The 22189-nt window shown below is 41.2% G+C and overlaps 2 protein-coding genes across 2 annotated transcripts in view; one reads left to right on the forward strand and one right to left on the reverse strand.

Moving 5' to 3' along the window:
- Positions 1-22189, forward strand: part of LOC146004316 (uncharacterized) — a 170117-nt gene that overhangs the window by 42175 nt on the left and 105753 nt on the right. The gene's annotated exons all lie outside the window — the stretch shown is intronic.
- Positions 4836-5755, reverse strand: LOC145979528 (uncharacterized). Its single transcript, XM_083112479.1, has 3 exons — positions 5612-5755; positions 5269-5401; positions 4836-4855 (listed from the first exon to the last, which is right to left on the reverse strand). The coding sequence occupies exons 1-3, from the start codon at positions 5753-5755 to the stop codon at positions 4836-4838; spliced, it is 297 nt and encodes a 98-aa protein (XP_082968605.1).

The following is a 22189-nucleotide window of genomic DNA, read 5'->3' on the forward strand; positions in this document are numbered from 1 at the left end:
GAAAGCCGCATGGTTTGGGGACGAGTGCGTGACAGACTCCTCATGAAGATGTCATATCTCGTGTCATCGCGGCACGCGCACCGATGCTTGTCTGTGGAAAAGTCCTTCGAAGCTCCGTCATGCACGATGCGGAAGGAAAAAAGCTACGGAATCATGTGGCAGGAGCAGGACTCTTTCTTGGGCACGACCGAGGAAGTCATGAAGAGAACTTCAAGGGTTCTTGCTTGTCAAGGAGAAATGAAGGAGGGATGTTGTAATTACAAACGCAAGGTCCATCCCTAAACCTATCTTTTTTAAAACAACATCAGTACTTACGCTCATAAAGACAGTGCAGGTTCTTTCAGTGACGGAATCATGGGCGTCCTGAAGGGGAAGGGGCAAGGAGGGGAACACCCCCTGGAAAATAAATGTCCACCTAAAAAGTATATTTCATTTCAGTCACAGTAATTTATGTTATAAGTGCGTTTAAAGAACATGATAATTTCAGACTGAAGCAGTATTTTTTGAGGGGGCATCACTATTATGGGGAAAAAATATGGGTGATTTGCGAACTCTGGAAAAAAAAATACCTTGCTTGCCCCTACCTGGAAAAAATCCTGCGGAGATTCATTGATGGGGTGTGACTTAATGAGATGGTGTGTCTTTTTTATTAGTAGTCATATTTTGCCACCTTTCGAGCATTTGACTTTTTTTAGGAATGCTGGATCAATGGGGAAGGGAATAATTTATTATAGTTATTTTCTATTTATTTAACAGAGGATTCCAAATACAGCTAATCATTTTATATTGGAATGTAATAACAATATAAAATAACTATAGAAAGTAACAATAGAATGTAACTAACAATAAAATATGTGATAAAGTAACTTACAAAGTGCCTGATTTTCAAAAAATGTATTTTCGGTTTGCTGGGTTGTTGCATTGGCTGGGTAGACTGTGGAAGAGAGAACGCTGGTTGAGGCATAATCTTTGTTTCAGGCAACCGAAAAGTTGAGTGCTTCTATTGGTGCGAGACGGCACTCGAAAGTGAATTTTCTGGAGAAGGCGATCACTTCTGACATTCCCATTTACTAGTTTATGGAGGAATATATAGTCTCCCAGTCTGTGTCTCTCGTGAGAAGTATGGGGTACTTAACATTTTCAGAAGGATGGGCTTTTTTTGCAAGTGTTTTATGTATGGAATTTGATGACGAACAATGGTCAAGAGGAAATTTAGAACGGAATTTAGTCTATCTAAATTTGAGTAACATGCCATAGACCAGATCGGAGAACAGTATTCAATTTTAGATGAAACAAAGGATTCGTAAAAAAGTGCTAAGAGCAGTCAGATAGAGTAGACCCTAAGTGACTACGGAAATGTGCTAAAAAGACCCCCTTTGATTGAGTTCTTATAGTTAACCTTGATGTAACGTTTTGATGGCGTTGTTAAAGTACACTCGATACATTAGATGTTGCACTGAGCTTCTTTCTTGCATGTGACACTGTATTTGGTGTCAGCTAAATTGTGAAGATTGAAGACTAGGTGCAATGAATGATAAGCAAAGTGGTGCACAGGGAACCAGCTTAGTAGGAGCGAAGCCTCTTATCAACGGGTACATGCGGGTAAAGACGTCTGGAAGGTATTGCTGCTCACATCACCTCCAGGTCGAGGTCGAAAATGTGTTGTGACAAAGGAGCAGCGGTACTGTAGCGTTCTTATCGTTACTCCAGGATACCCTGGAATACTGCGTACATATAGGGATTTCCAATAAGAACGATATGATTTTACAATGGAATAAAATAAAAACTATTTCAGATACAACCAAACTTTTTATATTATTTTGAAGCATAGTTTATTACATTATGTTCTGAATAACACATCATTGAAGTGTCTACCGACACACGAGTGAATTCGATTAACCCAATTTTCGATGACTTTGTGCAATAACTCGGGCCTAATGTCACGAATGCAGCGTTCGATGTTCTATCTTAATGCATCAAGGGATCGTGGTCTGTTTGCATAGACTATAGATTTCAAATAACCCCACAAAAGCAATCTAAAGAAGTTAAATCACAACTTCTTGGAGGCCAACTAACAGTTGCATTTCTTTAAATTATCCTTTCACCAAACTGTTCTTGCAATACGTCGATAGTGGCATTATCAGTGTGACATGTGGCACCGTCTTGTTGGAACCACATGTCCTCCAAATCAATTTCATCTAAATTTGGCCACAAAAAATCTGTTAATATCAATCGGTACCGCTCACCAGTCACTGTAACTGCATATCCTACCTCGTTTTGGAAAATAAATGGTCCGATGTGCCATAAACCACACCATACAGTGACCTTTTGCGTGAATCTCTTGTGGATTGTTTTCACACCAAAAACTATAATTTTGTTTGTTAACATATCCACTTAACCAGAAATGAGCTTCATCTGAGAAGATAATTTTTTGCCCAAAATTATGATCCGTTTCAAGTTGCTCTAAAGCCCAAGCAGCAAAGTCACGGCGCTGACGATGGTCCTTTTTGGATAATAACCAAACGTTTTGGAAGCGTGTATTTAGCCATGATGAATTCTTACAGTATACTAAACACAAATGACAACTAGTGACAGTTAAAACTTTCTTCTTTCCTCTTACAAATTTTGAGTACATTGTAGATCTTTTGCTTGTAGGTTAGGTTAGCAGTTACACAGGTATGCGTAATATCAACTATTTCAAACGCCAATTCATCCTCCCCCGGGAGGTAATTAGTATGGCGCCCTGGGTTGAGAAGACATTTCATTGAAATATTTAGCTGACAGAGACCAGATCCTGAAATGACACTGCTCTCATTGGAATTTCCATAGTTCCTGAGACGTGAAGACTTGAATCAGAAATAAATCAGTGTAAATTTATTAGGCTTTTGTAAAAATTTTGGAGGTGGAAAAATTTGGGGGATGTTAGAGGGGTGTTGGGTATGTGTGGGTAAATCATGAGTGTGGCTACTGTGTTTAACTAACGAACTAACTAACTAACTAACTCCCTAGCCTTCTTAAACCCGAAGGTTCATGGCTGCAGCAACACAGGCCTTCCATCTTTCCCTATCTTGAGCAAGTTCTATATACTCTTTTCCATCCCTACCGATTTCCCTTAGGTCCATCTCAACGTTGTCCCTCCATCTTCGTCTTGGCCTTCCTACAGGTCTCTTACCATCAGGTTTCCCAACAAGAATCCTGTAAACTCCTCTTTCCTCTCCCATTCGTGCCACATGGCCTGCCTACTGTGTTTAACAAGTTATACAATTGGGGGTTATAGTACCCGTTAACCTCACAATTTCCTTGAACAGAGACTTAACATTATGAATTCAACACGTACATAACGCGCTAGCATTGTTCGCTTTTCTTTTTATAACTATCCATGCACACCCTCCTAGTCGATAAGCTATATAACCATAAACTTTATACACCACATAAGCAATTACATGGTTGGTGCGGCACCACAGAACCCTGCGATTGAGCTGCACTGCGCGGAGAATTACATTGTGCACCATCGCCAAACCATAAAATTGCATGCGTTTTCGAAGAGTAGCGCTGGAAAATGATTGCCAATTTTGGTAGGTCATAGTTTCCATTGCCAGTGTTGCCAACACTCGGCGACAAATTGCCAACATAAGCCACAAAATAGCTCAATTTCTACGACAGCCTTTCCTGTATTTGTGGTTTGTCGTATTTCGCGTATGTATGTTATTGGCGAGAATAATGGTGAATAACAGTTGGATGGAATTGATGAATGAACTAGCTATGGAACTTTCGTATCAATGAATGACGGTTAACTTAGATACAATTAACAGACAAAAAGGCAACACAATACTTGAGATATAGCAAGCTGAATTAAACTGACAAGAACCGGTCAATGTAGCCAAATCGGATATTGAGGCGGCAACATTGTTTCCTCGTTGAATATAGAGTTTTTCGCTCTGATTGCTGAAATCAGTATGGACGCATGACCTAGATCATTCCTTGTTATTTGGGGGGATCTAGGAAAATTGATGTTTTTATTATTTTTGCAGCAATAGCACATGTAGGCGGTTCTGTGACCTAGCGCCCTAAGTGGCCGACTTTCGAACTCCCCACCGAACTTCACGGGTCCGAATCATGGTTGTTATTTGTGAATGTTCCTTCGTTTACTTCATCACTCATCCTCATCATTGCGATTAGCCAAAAGGTGGCAGAGAACCGACGCTACATAACAAAAATACAAGATAAGCACATGCAAATTATTTGATAGTATTACTCCTCACAAAAAGTTTGGAATATTGAAATGTTAGGCATTAGGTGATAGGCACAGCCTTGGAATGCAATAACACATCTGTCTGTCTGTTGGACGTTCTTGTGTATTCGCCGGCATATGCCACCGTGCCTATCACCTATTGACTAATATAACAGTATTTCAAACTTTGTGAGGAGTGTATATATATTGTTACAGAAACTAACATACACCTGGAGGAATTTGATCGACATTGGAAACACTGCCATTTTCCATAGTTCATGTGTGCATCTGCCACCACGCAAGATGGTATAATTTCCACGCTTAACTTACAGTGTTTGCGTGTCGATGTCAGTGGGCATTCACTTTCTCTGCTTGGGTCACCCGAGCGTCAGTTTGGAAAAGTTCTCGGTTTCGATTTCGGCGTGAGATTAGGTCTAATTATGTTATGCCTACTTTTTACACTTTTTTTTTTGTTTTGTTAGCGGTGCAACGTAAACAAAAACAACACGCTGTTTAGAAAGGCGAAAAATGACATTCCCTTTCTCGGTATGAACTTAGATCAGTTTTGTTAGTTAAAGACCTCGTTTTATTTGCGAACTATTTTCTATCCACCGTAAGAGCGAAGACAATGCAAACAAAACCTCGTGACTCCTGATAAATAGTTCCTGTCCTCTCTGCGTTAGTTCTGTTATCTTGCCCATGAATATATCTGTCATGGTTTTATAACATGCACTACATTCGTCCGCGCAAGATTCCTGCGCAGCTGCTATTCGAACAGCCAATAGGAGTTCTCAGGAGCCACGAGAATTTGTTAACATTGACTTCGTTCTTACAGCGGACAGAGAATAGTTTGTCATCTCCAGAGATGTCTGAAACCAATTGAACCTTACAGGCAACAGCTGAAAAACAGTTTATACTTCACGACAGAGAATTTTGTTTGGGTGGACTCGAGGGTTAACGAAATAATTTTAGGTGAGCTTTGCTTTCCTTCGGTCGTCTAGCTAACAGGATTTTCAATTTCTGTCTCCCTTTCTCTCTCTCTTTCCTCCTCTTTATTTCTTTCACTCCCCTCTCTCTTCGTCCTTCTTCTGTTTCAACCTCCGTCCGTTTCTTTCTTCCTTCCGTTTCACCCACACTCCAATTCCTCTGTTTATTTCTCCTTCCCTGTTTCTTTTAATGTTTTTTTGGGGGAGTTTAACTCAACCTCTCTTAATACCTCTGTTTCACGTTTACCTCTCGCTTTCTATCTTCTTTTTGTTTCAGCCTTCCTCTCTTTCTTCTGTTTCCCTCTCTTCCTTCTTCTGTTTCACTCTTTCTTTCTTCTTCTGTTTCACTCTTTCTTTCTTCTTCTGTTTCCCTCTCTTCCTTCTTCTGTTTCACTCTTTCTTTCTTCTTCTGTTTCATCCTCTGAATCTCTTTCTTTCTTATTCTGCTTCTTTCCCTCTCTCTTCTAGTTTCTTTCTTCCTTTTTCTTTCTTCTTCTGTTTCGCCCATTCTCTCTCTTTGTTTCTTCTCTCGCTTCATTTCTTCTGTTTCACAAATCTCTCTCTCGCTCTCTCTCTCTCTCTCTCTCTCTCTCTCTCTCTCTCTCTCTCTCTCTCTCTCTCTCTCTCTCTCGCTTTCTTTCTTGTTTCACCATATCTCTCTTTCTTTCTCTCAATCTCTATCTTGCTCTGATGATACGTTTCTCTATCTCATTCTCTATATTCTTCTCTCTGGGTGTGCGTGCTTCTTATTGTTTCTGAGAATTTCTCGTGTTTAGGTCTACTTGAGCGCGTGGTGACGCCCCTGTTGTTTATCCTCCGCCGATGCATTGTGCCTTGGCCTTCTTGTCCAATGGCCAAAGATAAACAAACACTTCACGATTATGCGTGAGGGTGCGTTTTTGTGTCCAAGGTCAGGAGGAAGTGATTGGTATTGCAAGGTGCCGGAAAGCACATGGAAATCCACAACCAATGTTTGTTCTCGCAACAACCTGGAACTAATCCAGCGTCCCAGGGTGCGGCCCGGCTGATCGCGACGGGGGGAGGCCTCATTGTATGCAAATGGCATTGTTTGTTAATCGGATCGCAGCTTGTGAGGAGCCGTGTTTCTGGTGTGTGTGAACCGCTCCATTGGCGAATTAGACTTATTGAAAAGAAAACAATGTGGCCGACGCAAGAGGAAGGACACTTTATCACCTGGTAGCGTTAGGGCGATCTAGGAAAGGAAGGCACTTTGAATATGTGACCTTAACAAGCTTTGTGCGGAATGGAAAATACAAACCTCTTTCTAAGAAGGGACCTACACTAGCACCACTTTTGAAAAGACCCAGAAAGGTGGGGAAAGGGGAAGGTGACCAAAAATATGAGGAATAAGTAACATCACCAGAGTCGGAAGTTGATGAGAAGACATGTTTTTTTCTTGGCGTTGAAGACGCTGCTTGACATAATGGAGTCCTTTTCCCCAGGGTTGTTAAAGGTCCAGGAATTTTAAATAAATTCAATTCCGGTCCAGGAACCTTTTTTCCCGATCAATTTAAATACGGTCCAGGAACCTTTTTTCCCGATCAATTTAAATACGGTCCAGGAACCTTTTTTCCCGATCAATTTAAATACGGTCCAGGAACCTTTTTTCCCGATCAATTTAAATACGGTCCAGGAACCTTTTTTCCGGATGAATTTAAATACGGTCCAGGAACCTTTTTTCCCCGATCAATTTAAATACGGTCCTGGAACCTTTTTCCGGATGAATTTAAATACGGTCCAGGAACCTTTTTTCCGACTCAATTTAAATTCGGTCCAGGAACTTTTATTCCAGGATCAATTTAAATACGGTCCAGGAACCTTTTTTTCAGAATCAGTTTAAATAGGGTCCAAGTTCCGTATTGAAATGAAACAATACGCAACTTGGATCGAATACGGAACTTGACGATAAACAATTATCCACTTGTGAGCATAAAAGACTAATCCAGGTGCTGGCTGCCTCGAGAATCTTAAGATACAAGGTAGAAATGGACGAAACGCAAACGCTACAGTCACGTTACCCGTCTCCATGTAGTTCCATTCCATCGCGTGCGTTTCTTCCCTTGGTTGTAGCAACACTGTCCGTCCCTGTTGTGAGGCCAGCCCAGCCTCGTATCAATGAGTACCTTGGGGCAACCCTGGGGGGTAAAGACGGTCGGACGTGATGCTGATCACATCATCCCAACTATGGCCGAGATCAAGAATATATGGAGCTCTATACCTCCACATCACTCCCTATGCCTTCTAGGCATGTGTGCACATGCACAGGGGTACCTTTACTTTTACCGCATTTTTATCACTTGCTTCTCCATGATTATTTTGTGTTATTCACTCATATTTGCTTTTCTCAAAATTCTACAAATACAAGTCAATCATTTACTTTTACCAAGATTGAAAGACTTGACGCTGGAGGCTGCAAATAACAAATACAGTCACGGAAACTTTTTGGAAGGGACTGGTGGGATGGAGGCGTTGGTGGGTAAATTTGAAATGTGGATATATATTTTTTTTGGTAATATTAAAGTAAAATTTCCTCAAAGCCACGGAAAATTTCAGGGCGCGCGTGCGAATTTAACGGGGTCAGTGCTCCATTTAACAATTTCCCTGCTTCCGGATTGTAACAACCCCCATTGACTTGTCATTTATGAAAATTCAAACTTGTCTGGTTCGAACCCTGGTCAGGCACAAATATACTATTGAATTTGTTCTCGCACCAGTTCATCATTTATTCTCAGCGTCGCGATGTAAAATAACAAATAAATAGAAATCGCATTCCCACATGTGAATGGTGTTGATCTTCCAACTGTTCTCTTCTTGCCGATCTCCGTGGCGGAATAGTTAATGTAACGCGTTACGAAACCAAAGTCTCAGGTTCAAACTACAGTAAAACCTCGTCAAGCCGGACTTCGCTTAATCCGGACAGCCAAAAGCACCCCCCCCCCAAAAAAAACAACGCAGAATGCAAGGTTTTTATTGTGGCTAGAAGTCAACAAGAGAACTTCCCAATGAAAATGTAGTCGACCACTGATGAAATTCTGTTTCCCGCAGAATTTGTACTGTAGGGTATTTAGGCCTATTCCCTTGAAATAAACGTGTTTTGTTTGCTATATGCGGAGTTTTAATGCACTTTCTGCTGTTCTTTCAGGTTATTTCAGTTAATCCGGACTTTCGTTAAACCGGTCAACTTATCCCCCCAGGATTAACGAGGTTTTACTGTATTTAGAATTAATTTTCCTCGCGCAGGTCAACCTCAACGGCGACGTAAAATAATCAAAGAAAGGAGAGACGCGACTGTTATTTAGTGGGTTTCCGCATGATGACGAAAAGGGGAGACCAGTGGTGGACCAAATTAGGCGTCCTTTGAGGTGCTCGTCATGTAACGGTTAAAATTCGGCAACGGCAATAACCAGGAGAAAGGTCCCAGGGCCTTATTGGTGCTGTACCGTTACACACGGGAAGCGAAAGCGTCTTCAAGGTCGTTTCCCTCCCGCGCCAAGGTGCATGAGGATCGAGGAAGAGCCATCGCCGGTGAGCAAGGGTGTGGCTTCTGGCATTTCCCCTTCGCTAACAGAGCCGAGCCCTCATAAAAAGGTAAAGGGTCAACGTGCGACTGCTTTTTGGCAACACTCGAGGAAACAACGGCATTTTTTGCGAATCGTTCGTGGTGAACTTGTTCGTAAGTGGGAAAATTGGCGGAAAGTTGTTGCGAGTCCAACACGTTACGCACTTATTGTTAGTGAAATTTTGTTTTGTAACCAAAGTGTAACGGGCATAGGCGCTAAACAATGAACGGCAACGTTTCACACCGTAACGGCAAAGCACGCTGCACAAATCTGCATTCGCCTGGTGAAATCCTAGAGTGATTTCAGTTCAGCTGGTAAAGAGACATTTTGAAAGTATTGCTATCAGTGGCGGCGATTAAGGGTTGGCGTGCGGGCAGTTCAATTACCACTCGTTGTAACCCCACCCCTCCCCACCCACCCGTGTTCTTTTCCCTCTTAATGCTAAGTCTCGTATACCAAGAAAAATAAACTTTTTAAATTTTGCCCTCCTTAGTTTTGACACCCAATCGCCAATAAATAACCCATGGCTCTACATCTCTCTCCCGACTGTCAGTCTCCCTCCCACAATCCTACCCAGAGGTGTGGAGATCTTCAACAAGTAATGGAGGGACGTGGGGTCAGCACGTCGAACACCCAGCCGATATAGGAGATACGCCACTCACTCGTAGCTTCCAAATTTCCTCACGATGATGGGTTGCCACCTGTGCTATACACAGGCTGAAAACCCAGAGACTGAACCGAGGCTGAAACCCAGAGATTGAACCGAGGCTGAAAACCCAGAGATTGAACCGAGGCGGACTCTAACCCATGCCGTCCCGCAGTCGGAGCCCAAAGCACAGCGCATTACACCGCAGGGCCACGGAAGAGGACACCCAATCGCCACTAATGATTTACTATTTACGATACAAGCACTTTAGCTGTGTGTTTCGAACAATATTAGTCGGGGTGTAAGGGGTGATTTTCCACGTAGTACACCCAACTGTCAACCTCACTTCCACGTTAGTACACCCTGGACTGCGTTTTGCAGACGAACGAGGCTCTGGCGACTGGCACTCTGGCCAGTATAATTTTGTGTGTGTTGTCCTGTTTTTTTGTCCTTGTGTGTTCTGAGGGCCCTTTACAGCCTCAGCTTTTAACGGAAGTCAGAACATTTTAAGTTTTTAAGATTTTACTTGTGCAACGTTAGAGTTGTTCTTTGTAAAGATAAGGGGCTAGACCCCGTATAATGTGACGGGTGCAAACTAGCCTAAGTGCTGACGCACCCAAAATTTTAACATCAAATCAAATCAAATCAATATTAGGATCTACCCCGCCTCATGCAATGAAATTGCCTTTGCAGTAGCATCTCTTAGACAAAGATGCTAAGTCACAATGACCATACGCAATAACAGGAGAAACCCTGTTTTGTATTTTCATTATTTAGTGTCGCTTTTCTTCGTATTTTGGCTAATCGCGACGATGAGGATGAGTGATTATATGATTAAATTCATGGACACTCGCAAAGAATACTTGACGGCCCCTGTGGCGGAGTGGTTAGAACATCGCGCTACGACGCCGGGGATCAGTGTTCGAATCCTGGCCTGGGCATGGATGTTTGTGTGTCCATTCATCAATTTCATCATATCATCACTCATCCCCATCTTCGCAAGTTAGCCAAAAGTGGCACAAAGAGCGAAGTAAAATAAAGCAAATGAAATCTAAATCTTAGAATACTTATGCCCACACCCGGATTTAAACCCGAGAACTCCGAAAGTAGATCACCTTAAAAGGCGCTTTTCTTCTTAAAGGAAAAAAAAGAGGAAAACTCCTAACCGGCAGTTTTACCGACACATCAAACTCATATCAATTATAGTCTAATCTCTACTTTTCAATCAGAACAGACAAGCACAAACATCCATGTCTTATCCGGGATTTGAACCCGGAAACACTGACGTCGTAGCACCACTCCGCTACAGAGGTGAACTGTCACTAATATGTATTGATTGATTGAGTTGATGTTTTAAGTCCACTTATGCACAGTAAGGCTAACTGGGACTAGACGTTCAGTTTATAGTGGAATTGGAACCACTATGTGCCTCCACCGAGTATCGATTCCGGGATTCCTTGATTACAAGGCGACGACGCCACCACTCCGCCAATATATATATGTATATATAATATACACACACACACATACACACGTATAATGTCCATATATTTAAGAATGTCCGCTATCAATACCTTCACAACTATGCACTTCACTCTCGGTGTATTTATGAATGGAGAAAAACGAATTTAAGTAATTATATTGTCCTATTTTATTCAGGGATGTACAGTGCGAAGGTCAGTCCGATCCCTCCGCCTCAATGTGCCCCCCATCAGTATGTATGGCCGGAGGAAGCACATTTCAGCTGTTACATTCAAAACACTCACCCTTCCAGCAGGGACAAGTATGAGATTTCCACTATTGATTGATTTATTGAGCTATTTGCACCTGTCACATTTTACGGGGTCCAGCCTGTTGCCGTCGCTAAAATCAATTTCTCCCCCCCCCCCCATCTACCGTTAGTTTGCACCCTGCTCACAGCGTCATGATTGTATTTGTAGTTTACATGTCCGTTTGCAGTCATCATTACCACTCTTAACTGTTCGTAAAGATGAGCTGTTCCTTCGGTTCAGTTATGACTCATCTGGAACTGTGCTTCACCCGATCCGGAAAGGAGATGTTTTTGTCAACAAGCGGAAAATGCAAGGCGATCGTGGTTTCCGTGTGGGTCCGCGCCTCGGGCGAAGGTCATTGCTCCGCCCTTACATGGACAGGAACATGTTATATTGGTCCACGGCCGGGAGGACGTGGGAGATGAGGATCTTCTTCTGAATGCGAGACCGGTGATTAGAATCCGATCTTCAAAGGCCAACCGGTATTAGGACCCAAAGTGGACATAGAGAACTCTCTCGTTCTCCATCACGTCTCTCTTTGACAAATTCTTGTCTCCGTCCTTTAGCCTCATCGCCATTCACAGTAATGCCTCTTTTACCGAGAAGACACGTACAGTCCGTTTGAATTGTTGTTTTACGTCCACTTTATGCACATAAAGCTAATCGGGACTGGACCTACAGTTTAAAGTGGGATCCGAACCACTATGTGCCTCCACCTCGTATCAAAGCCGGGACACGTACAGTCACCGACAATAAAAATGGGACACCTAGATCATGAAAGACTCGTTTCCCTGCAAGGCGTTATGAGTGTTGCCTAACTCTACGGCGATAAGTTAATCTTGATAGCAAATTGTTAATGGCAACTTCTACCACCGTGCTTTTGACCGATTGCTAAAAGAATTGCTAACCCCTATTAAAACAAATTCACTGTATGGAGACACACGTGCCACGGTTCAGTTTCGGTCTCGTTCAGCTGAATTCCTCGTTCTCGGTCTCGTTCTACTTTCCCAACCGAACAGCGCGCCTAAATAGTTTTCCTACAGAGAGGTACACACCTGGCATCTTTGCAAGCATGACCTTCTTTGCTCCAGGTGCTAATTTATGTGTCTCCTCTTGAAGCTGCTGCGACGTCTTCCACATCAAAAGGCCAATTGTGGGCCCCACAACTGAGCAAAGGAAGGAGGGGTCCGTTTCTGCGCTGCCGGAATAACACGTTCGATAAATAATGGAAAAGGAAAAAGAGGGTTGGTGAAAGTATGTCCGTACCAAACAGCACTGTCTGTTTAAATGAGAAGAGGTTGCCATTATGCAAAAGAGGTTCTTCAGGCTTTCTTTATGAAGTTATTACGTAATTAAGTAAATCTAATTAATTCGCTTCCAAGTCGTCCGGATGCAGAGCCTACGGCACGGAGCGTCAATAATTGCGTAGATCTTTGTAAATAATCTTCCTTTATCATGGTTCAGTCTTTTCCGTGGGGCAGATTTTAATTTAAACTCGAAAGAGTAACGTACAAAGTATTCTTCTTTCAGGACAAACAAGCTAATAAGTATAACATAATTACGAAAAGAAAGCTTGTTTGGAATAACCAAAAAATAGTTTCTAGTAACCAAATTTGTTTAAATACGCAACAAACAAATTTATCACTAGATTCAAATCCTTTTATTAATCGCGCGAAAAAGAGCAATAGATACACAATGTAAAAATAAAAGTTTTTTTTAAAAAAAAATCTGGTTTATTCCTATTGCGTTTTAAGATAGGTAATACTTTAGCTATTAATAAATAAATATATAATTCAACAAATAAATTTCGCATCCTAATATGGATGTTGTAGCACCTGTAATCCGCCGCCCACCTTTCTGAGACAACTGCACTGAACGCATTCTAATGGGCCTCGATTATGCCCTGAGGCACAATAAGGGTCAATCGCATCTGAAAGAATGAGTGAATGATGAAAAAATGCAGATGCTGTGACTAAAGTAGCCACCAAGGACGCCCAGCACAGTTCAGGGACCTTTTGGGGGCAAAGATTTTCCCGCTGCACCTGTTTGCTCGTCAGTCGTCAGGGGGAAAACCAGACCGCAAGGTGCAACAAATATGTTTTTTCTGTCTTGGTGTTGGTGTCGTGTCTCGTGGAGTTGACACCCGGCCGGAACAGTACAATTAGCCATTTATTTCTAGATTCCGTCATGAAATCACTGTTTCATATTTGATTAAGTTAACTGCATAGTGTGTTTGTTTTGTTGTTCAACGCTACCTTTAAACAATCAGCCGCAAATATAACTGTAGGCAAATTGTTTCTTCTTTTATTTTGTTCATTCTATATGTTGAATGGAATTATACAGTCACCGGCAATAAAAATGGGACCATATATCATGAAATATACGCTTCCCTGTAATGTGTTATGTGTGTTACCTAACTCAAAGGATATGACAGAAATTGCCACCGGAAATTCGGTATTAGAATCCACTCATAGCCGTAGATTTAGGCAACACCCATAATGCATTGCAGAGAAGGGACAATTTCTAGATATAGGTGTCCCATTTTTATTGTATTTATTATACTTGTGCTGAAGCAGAAGTTGTCTTCTGCTTATTCGTGCTTTTTGTTTCAATTCTTGAACACCGCGTTGCGGAAAACTGAATGATTGAAAATGATGATGGATAATTTGCCGTAGACTGTACAAATTCCTTTCAACAACAACTTCTTTGTTTGTATTGCAAAGTGTGTTTCGAACAACTGAACATGTGTTCCTACCGAGAAGCCAAGACGGGAGCGTTTCATTAGAAAACGACATCTTTAGCCACCTTGATATTGGGCGGACTCTCTTTGGTAGTTAATCAGGGGAAAAAATATGATTACGTGAAACATATACCGTGATTTATCCACGCCCTCCCAACACCCCTCGTTTCAAATTTTCTTCAACTCCCTATAAAATTGCTTAATTAAACCTAATTTAGCATCATTTGGTCATGATATCGCCATTATATTGCCAATAGAAGTAGCTTTTCAGATCCCATACTTGAAATTCAGGATAAATCTAGACCCAAACAGTCATTCCTTGTTCAGGACTCGAAGCTAGAACCTTCAGCGGTATGCGTATGCATTCTTATGTATCACATAGGCATAGTTTTTTCACGCAATTGTATAGCTATTTAAAAAATAAAAAAAATAAAAAGTTCCTCTAGTAAGATGCGTGATACACTTGTAAAGAAGTACAACCATAATGTAAATGTTAACTGCTAAAATCCAATTCTGGAACCCCCGATCACAAGGCTATATCGTTAAACAGTACAGCAGAGGAGGTACTCATATCCCCAATAGCACAGTACTCTCTTCGAATTTCCATGTTTGCCTACACTTTGTGCTTAGCATACTCTTGGAGTTCGCAAGACAGTTTAAGTGGAATCGCGTCCAAAAAAAAAAGTGGATGGTCAATATAAGATTAGATGACGAATTGTCAATAGAATGTGGTGAGCTCGCTCAGAAATGGAAGATGTACGTGTAGGAGAGGCGACGAGGAGGTTGCAAATTCAATTCACGCTTGGAATTGTGGGCAAACAGGGCGAAGTAAATCGCATTTGGAGGAAGGGAGGGAAATGGGGGGGCCAATGGATGCCAGGCAGGATGGAGTTTATTTCTGGCTCCATACGTTTTCTCCACTCTCGGCACAGACAAATATATTACCTTCGTCTGTGATCTCGGTCTCGTACGCTCGCAAAAGAAACTGCACATCATATATTCTGGTGCATCGCTGTGTTGCTCTCATTCAGTCATGTCTTCTTTAATACATATAAAGCAAGAAGTCCCTTATGAAACTAAAAGTAATGAATCCGTCATCATATTAATTATAATTGAAACCGTAATATTTTAGTGTGCAAACCCCGTTTGTATTGTGCATGTTATGCCAATTTGATTAGTATGTTCGAAAGGTAAATACACAAAACAACGTAAATCTTTTAAAATCTTCAGAAAGTAGATTAAAACTTACCGTTTTTCGTTTTCACATAAAGTTTATATAAATTGTAAGGACTGGAAACTCCCATCTCCTCCCTTCTACGAGGGGTGGGCTCATTGTCGCTGTAAAGAGTGTTATGTCGTAACGTAATGTGTCAATTTGTAGGATCATAACAATATGTCTTATTAATTTTAATTCTCCGAAGGAAGCGTGATGGAGAAGTATGTGCACATCATATATTCTGGTGCATCGCTGTGTTGCTCTCATTCAGTCATGTCTTCTTTAATACATATAAAGCAAGAAGTCCCTTATGAAACTAAAAGTAATGAATCCGTCATCATATTAATTATAATTGAAACCGTAATATTTTAGTGTGCAAACCCCGTTTGTATTGTGCATGTTATGCCAATTTGATTAGTATGTTCGAAAGGTAAATACACAAAACAACGTAAATCTTTTAAAATCTTCAGAAAGTAGATTAAAACTTACCGTTTTTCGTTTTCACATAAAGTTTATATAAATTGTAAGGACTGGAAACTCCCATCTCCTCCCTTCTACGAGGGGTGGGCTCATTGTCGCTGTAAAGAGTGTTATGTCGTAACGTAATGTGTCAATTTGTAGGATCATAACAATATGTCTTATTAATTTTAATTCTCCGAAGGAAGCGTGATGGAGAAGTATGTGGTATACTCCCTCGCACAAGGCTGGGAAGACAATGGCTGTTCCAAGGGATATAGGGTTTCAGTACATACATATACCATCCACCCTGCTCACCAGGTCTTGCTTCGTCTAATTATTACATATCTCCAAAACCTTAAGAGGCACTGAAAGGACAGAAATTTTGCAATATTCAGAGGTGATAGAAGCAACATAGCATACCAGATTTTTTTTGTTTTTGAAAGATTAACATGACGACACAATGTGTGAAATGTGGAATAGCAGGACAATTTCATTGTTCTAGATCATTTGCTTCTCGATCGCGCCGAGAACTTTTCAAGCGCCCCTCGCATTAAGTATAACATTAAACTATGTGGTTGTTAAAGTGACCTTCGTCATTCCAGGCAATTCAAGGTTGCTTTCAACGAGATGTTTCCGGGCACGTGTCGGAAAACCTGGAATAGATATCAAGGAAAGACAAACTACTTGCAAATCGATAGGAGACTATCCTCATAGTCTATTTACTTAGAAGAGCTCGATGTATGAAAATGTGAACAACCCAATTTCAGCGATACCCTTCTTCGATTTGATGACGTTGAAGGCTGAAAGTTGAGCTATGAACCACGCTTCAGCAGCGAGCACGAAAGATTGAGGGAAAATATGAAGGTTCTGTCTTCCTTCTGGTAACCGCACTCCTCTGTCGGAAGACACGCTTCCCCCATATCCGTCTTTTGTATTGAGTGTAATGTTTGGCATCCGGCTGTTTTCTCTGTTCCTTCGCCGCCGACACGCTGGAATTGGCAGCGAAAGTGAGATTTGGCTGTTCCGAGGTTTTGTTCTCTCTTTTGCTGCCTCACGATTCCTGATTGGTAAAAGACGCATTCATTGTCGTTGATGGTCTGTAATATAGGCAGATGAGTAGACACTAAAAAACAAGGGAAGTAGGCACTAAAGTAGAGGAAATAGCATTAAATAAAGGAAGGAAGTGCACAGAGAGAAAAAAGGTCGTTTGGAATACACCCCCCCCCCCCAAAGTTTTTGTCAACCAAACATTTGTTCAAATAAGCGACGATAAATTATAGTTCACCACTACCCAATGCTTTTTAGAGACCTTGCACATTGTTTTCAGCAATTAATTTGGTCAAAATTACCAAATTTAGTAAACGCAACTATTTTTTTGTTTATAGTTGCAAAATACATAACGAAACTTGTATTGTTGAGTAAAAAAAACAGTTTCTTCTGTGTATGTTGTAGGTGTTAAAAATGTACATGAGAAACGAGCATTGGCAAAAATGGTAGGTTTTATTACAGAAAAAACTTTTTTAGGTTCAAATTACATCAAATGATATCCCTCCAGCTATCAAAGTTTTCGTGAAGCATCCCCCAGCTGTCTCATTGTACTCATGTTAAACTATAGTATCATACCCCCAGCTAACCCCAAGGCTCGACCAAGTATCCTCCCAGCTAAGATTTTCCACTTCCTCCGATTCCCCTCTTTAAACAACGATTCAATAAAAGAAAACTCAAAAGTTTGGAAATAAATTGCACTATGCTACTAAGAGGATCAGAAAATATATATATATTTGTATTGACAAAACTTTCAATAATTTCACTTCACCTGATTGGGTTTCCAAGGTCTTTCACACTAGAGATATTACCGTTTGTGGAGATGCGAGTTGACGCCTTCGGGCTGCTTTTGTGCCCTAATATTTGTTCGAAAAAACTTTCATTCGATTAGAGTCAGTGACCCATCGATAAGGCAACGTTTCAGAATTCCCCCTCCGCCCGGCTGCAATGCTTTCGATTCCTTGGATGTCTTCCGGTGTGTTCCGTGCGTGCTTTCGCCTTCCGAAGGTTCACGGACCAGTGGCACAGGAGGGTGTATCACCTTCTATTCAGATCGACAGGTTGCGGGATCGGAATTACAATAGATTGGCTTTCAGGTGAACTACGGAAGGAGGGACTGCTGTTGTGTTGGGGATAGTGATGAAAATCAGCCTTGCCTCTTAGATATACTAAACCTGTCTCATTTTCAGTTTTGTTGCAAGTTTCAAATGCACATATATGCCTCATTTTGTCTCGAATTGCAAGTGTGTCTCAATCTTGGTTTCGTCTCGAATTGCAAATATTTCGTCTCGTTCTCTGTTTGATCTAGAATTGCAAGTGTGTCTCAATCTTGGTTTCGTCTCGAATTGCAGATGCCGGACCCTGTAGTCGAGTGGTTAGCACATCGCGCTGCGACGCCAAGGGTCCCTGGTTCGAATCCCGCTTGGGCTTGGTTGTTTATGAATGTCCATTAATCAATTTCATCATTTCATCACTCATCCCCATCTTCACAAATTAGCATAGAGGCACAAAACGCGAAGTAAAATAAACTAAATCAATCAATCGAATTGCAGATGTTTCGTCTCGTTCTCTGTTTGATCTAGAATTTCAACTGCGTCTCAATCGTGGTTTCGTCTCTAATTACAGATGTTTCATCTCGTTCTCTGATTGATCTAGAATTGGAAGTGCGTCTCAATCTTGGTTTCTTCTCGAATTGCAGATATTTCGTCTGGTTCTCTTTTGATCTAGAAATGCAAGTGCGTCTCAATCTTGGTTTCGTCTCGAATTGCAGATGTTTCGTCTCGTTTTCTGTTTGATCTAGAATTGCAAGTGTGTATCAATCTTGGTTTCGTTTGGAATTGCAGATGTTTCGTCTCTTTCTCTTTTTGATCTAAAATTGCAAGTGCGTCTCAATTTTGGTTTCATCTCGAATTGCAGATGTTTCATCTCGTTCTCAGTTTGATCTAGAATTGCAAGTGCGTCTCAATCTTGGTTTCGTCTCGAATTGCAGATGTTTCATATCGTTCTCAGTTTGATGTAGAATTGCAAGTACGTATCAATCTTGGTTTCGTCTCGAATTGCAGATTTCTTGTCTCGTTCTCTGTTTGATCTAGAATTGCAAGTGTGGCTGAAACTTGGTTTCGTCTCGAATTGCAGATTTCTTGTCTCGTTCTCTGTTTGATCTAGAATTGCAAGTGTGTCTCAATCTTGGTTTCGTCTCGAATTGCAGATGTTTCGTCTCGTTCTCAGTTTGATCTAGAATTGCAAGTACGTATCAATCTTGGTTTCGTCTCGAATTGCAGATTTCTTGTCTCGTTCTCTGTTTGATCTAGAATTGCTAGTGTGTCTCAATCTTGGTTTCGTCTCGAATTGCAGATGTTTCATATCGTTCTCAGTTTGATGTAGAATTGCAAGTACGTATCAATCTTGGTTTCGTCTCGAATTGCAGATTTCTTGTCTCGTTCTCTGTTTGATCTAGAATTGCAAGTGTGGCTGAAACTTGGTTTCGTCTCGAATTGCAGATTTCTTGTCTCGTTCTCTGTTTGATCTAGAATTGCAAGTGTGGCTGAAACTTGGTTTCGTCTCGAATTGCAGATTTCTTGTCTCGTTCTCTGTTTGATCTAGAATTGCAAGTGTGTCTCAATCTTGGTTTCGTCTCGAATTGCAGATGTTTCATCTCGTTCTCAGTTTGATCTAGAATTGCAAGTGCGTCTCAATCTTGGTTTCGTCTCGAATTGCAGATGTTTCGTCTCGTTCTCTGTTTGATCTAGAATTTCAACTGCGTCTCAATCGTGGTTTCGTCTCTAATTACAGATGTTTCATCTCGTTCCCTGATTGATCTAGAATTGGAAGTGCGTCTCAATCTTGGTTTCGTCTCGAATTGCAGATGTTTCGTCTCGTTTTCTGTTTGATCTAGAATTGCAAGTGTGTATCAATCTTGGTTTCGTTTGGAATTGCAGATGTTTCGTCTCGTTCTCTTTTTGATCTAAAATTGCAAGTGCGTCTCAATTTTGGTTTCATCTCGAATTGCAGATGTTTCATCTCGTTCTCAGTTTGATCTAGAATTGCAAGTGCGTCTCAATCTTGGTTTCGTCTCGAATTGCAGATGTTTCATATCGTTCTCAGTTTGATGTAGAATTGCAAGTACGTATCAATCTTGGTTTCGTCTCGAATTGCAGATTTCTTGTCTCGTTCTCTGTTTGATCTAGAATTGCAAGTGTGGCTGAAACTTGGTTTCGTCTCGAATTGCAGATTTCTTGTTTCGTTCTCTGTTTGATCTAGAATTGCAAGTGTGTCTCAATCTTGGTTTCGTCTCGAATTGCAGATGTTTCGTCTCTTTCTCTGTTTGACATAGAATTGCAAGTGTGTCTCAATCTTGGTTTCGTCTCGAATTGCAGATGTTTCGTCCCGTTCTCTGTTTCGTCTTGAGTTTCAATGGACGTTTCATTCTTAGTTTTGTCTCGAATGGCAAATATTTGTCTTGTTCTTGGTTTAATCTCCAGTTTAAAATGCATTTCTCATCCTCGGTTTCGTCTAGAATTGCAAATGTGTCTCATTCACCGCTTCGTTTCGAATTGCAAATATTTGTCTCTTTCTATATTTTGTCTCGAGTTGCAAATGCCTGTTTCCAAGGAGTTTCAATATGTTTTAGTTTGGTCTCTTTAATTTTGTAACGTCTGGTTACTTTTGAACTCTTGGTTTAATTTGTTGTCATGCTTATGCATATCAAATGTTTTATAAAAACCTTTTTCTGAGGCAAGGAGATTAGACCCATCTTTTGATTTATGTGAGACGGTGTCCATGTTCTTTGGGGCAATGATCACCACTGCTGTCTGTTGCGCGATTTAAATTTAACCAGCAGGACGTGAGCTCTATATACATTAATAAATTCAAGATTCCTCTCAGGTCTCGCTATACGACTTTATTCTCCTCGTATCTTTCTCGATTTAAATAGCACAACAGAAAAAGTGGAAAAAAATGAAAAGTAGGTGCATGTGATGGTGTCAGAGGTTCAAACTAGTTTTTGTTTTTCACAAGATGTCGCCAGTTCTTTTTCATCTGATACATTTTCGAGGAAAAAAATGAGGAGCAGTTCGGTTAGTGGTTTACGAAGACCACAAATGGGTTCACTGCCCCGCTTCTGGTGCTCGCAAGAACAAGAACCAGCAGCTTAACCTTTTTCCTTTGCAGCAAAATAAGCCTCATTGAAAGGCTTTTCCGAGCTTCCAAAGTGAAAGCCGTGTGGTGTTGGCGTTAATTTGCTTTCGATCTCCTCACTCCGCGGATGCATCGCCCAGTCGCTCTTAATCCCTGATTCAATTAAGGCGACGTCCGCCACCGAGCACAGCCAATTAGAACTGAGGACCAACGAGATGGGCGAACGAACAAATGGGGATCCCATTGTCAACTTCTGTAGTTGTACGATTCAAATAATTCGTGTAGGTAAAGTTCCCATGAAGGCACATTTAGGAGATGTGATTCTCGATTTAGGCCATTTTGGAGGTGGTGATCAGCACCACCTTTACCCCCAGGGTTACCCACAGGTACCCATTGATTTGAGGCTGGGCCAGCCCTAGAGCCGCTTTATGCGGGGATAAGGCCGAAAAAATTTCGAACTTAGATCACCCACCCAGAAATCGAAACCGGATCTTACGAATGGCAGTCAGACGCTCATAGACCACCGCGGTCTCTCAAATAATTCGCATAATCAGTTGAATTTTTCATTTTTGGTCAGAGAGTAGCTTAGCTTATGTTTTGATTTTTGGTTAAGTCGCTTTTCTACATCTTGGGTTAATCGCGGCGATAAGGATGAATGATGAGCATATGAAATTGATAATTATACAAACTTAATGGTATGCCACTCTTCCTTGGCTAGTGTTCGAACTTAGGACCTCTGACTTCGCAGTGTCTCGGTAGTGAAGCGCGTCGAGTAACAGTCTCACGATGTCACCACTATAGGTTCAAAGTTCGAGCCTCGGAATGGTCGTTCCGTTGTTAGTGTCCCTTCATCAGTTTCATCTAATCATCATTCATCCATATTGTCGCGATTACGGTACGAAGTTTATCGGGCATTATATTTGTATTAACACCTTTAAATAATTGTTAATTATAGGGAATTTTAGATGTTTGCTCTATCTGGCATGTAGGTAACTAATTTAAAAAATATGAAAATTTCAGTTTCCTGCATAATAATTCCCTGCCCTGTTTGATATATAGACGATTGGGCGCAAGCGACCCACGAACCTTGCCTAACGCACGCGTAAGCTCAACGTAAAGCACCCAATTCTACAAGGTCAGGGAGGTCAGCCAACGGCAAAGATAATAGTAAGCAAATTGTCCATCACTATTTTCGTTCTTGTTTATTCGATCGGTCGATAAGAAGGAAAACTACAATAATAACTGAACACTTTCATTATTGGAAGAATTCTTTGACATACCAACGCTCTTGATAAAAATTAGAAGACTCTTGAAACCATCAGAGGTAACCTTCGAATGGATACAATGTTGAAAGAAGGTTGCAAATTTCTGGGCCAG

This window comes from Lepisma saccharinum, chromosome 1, assembly GCF_977018435.1.
Source record: "Lepisma saccharinum chromosome 1, izLepSacc3.1, whole genome shotgun sequence".
NCBI lineage: Eukaryota > Metazoa > Arthropoda > Insecta > Zygentoma > Lepismatidae > Lepisma > Lepisma saccharinum.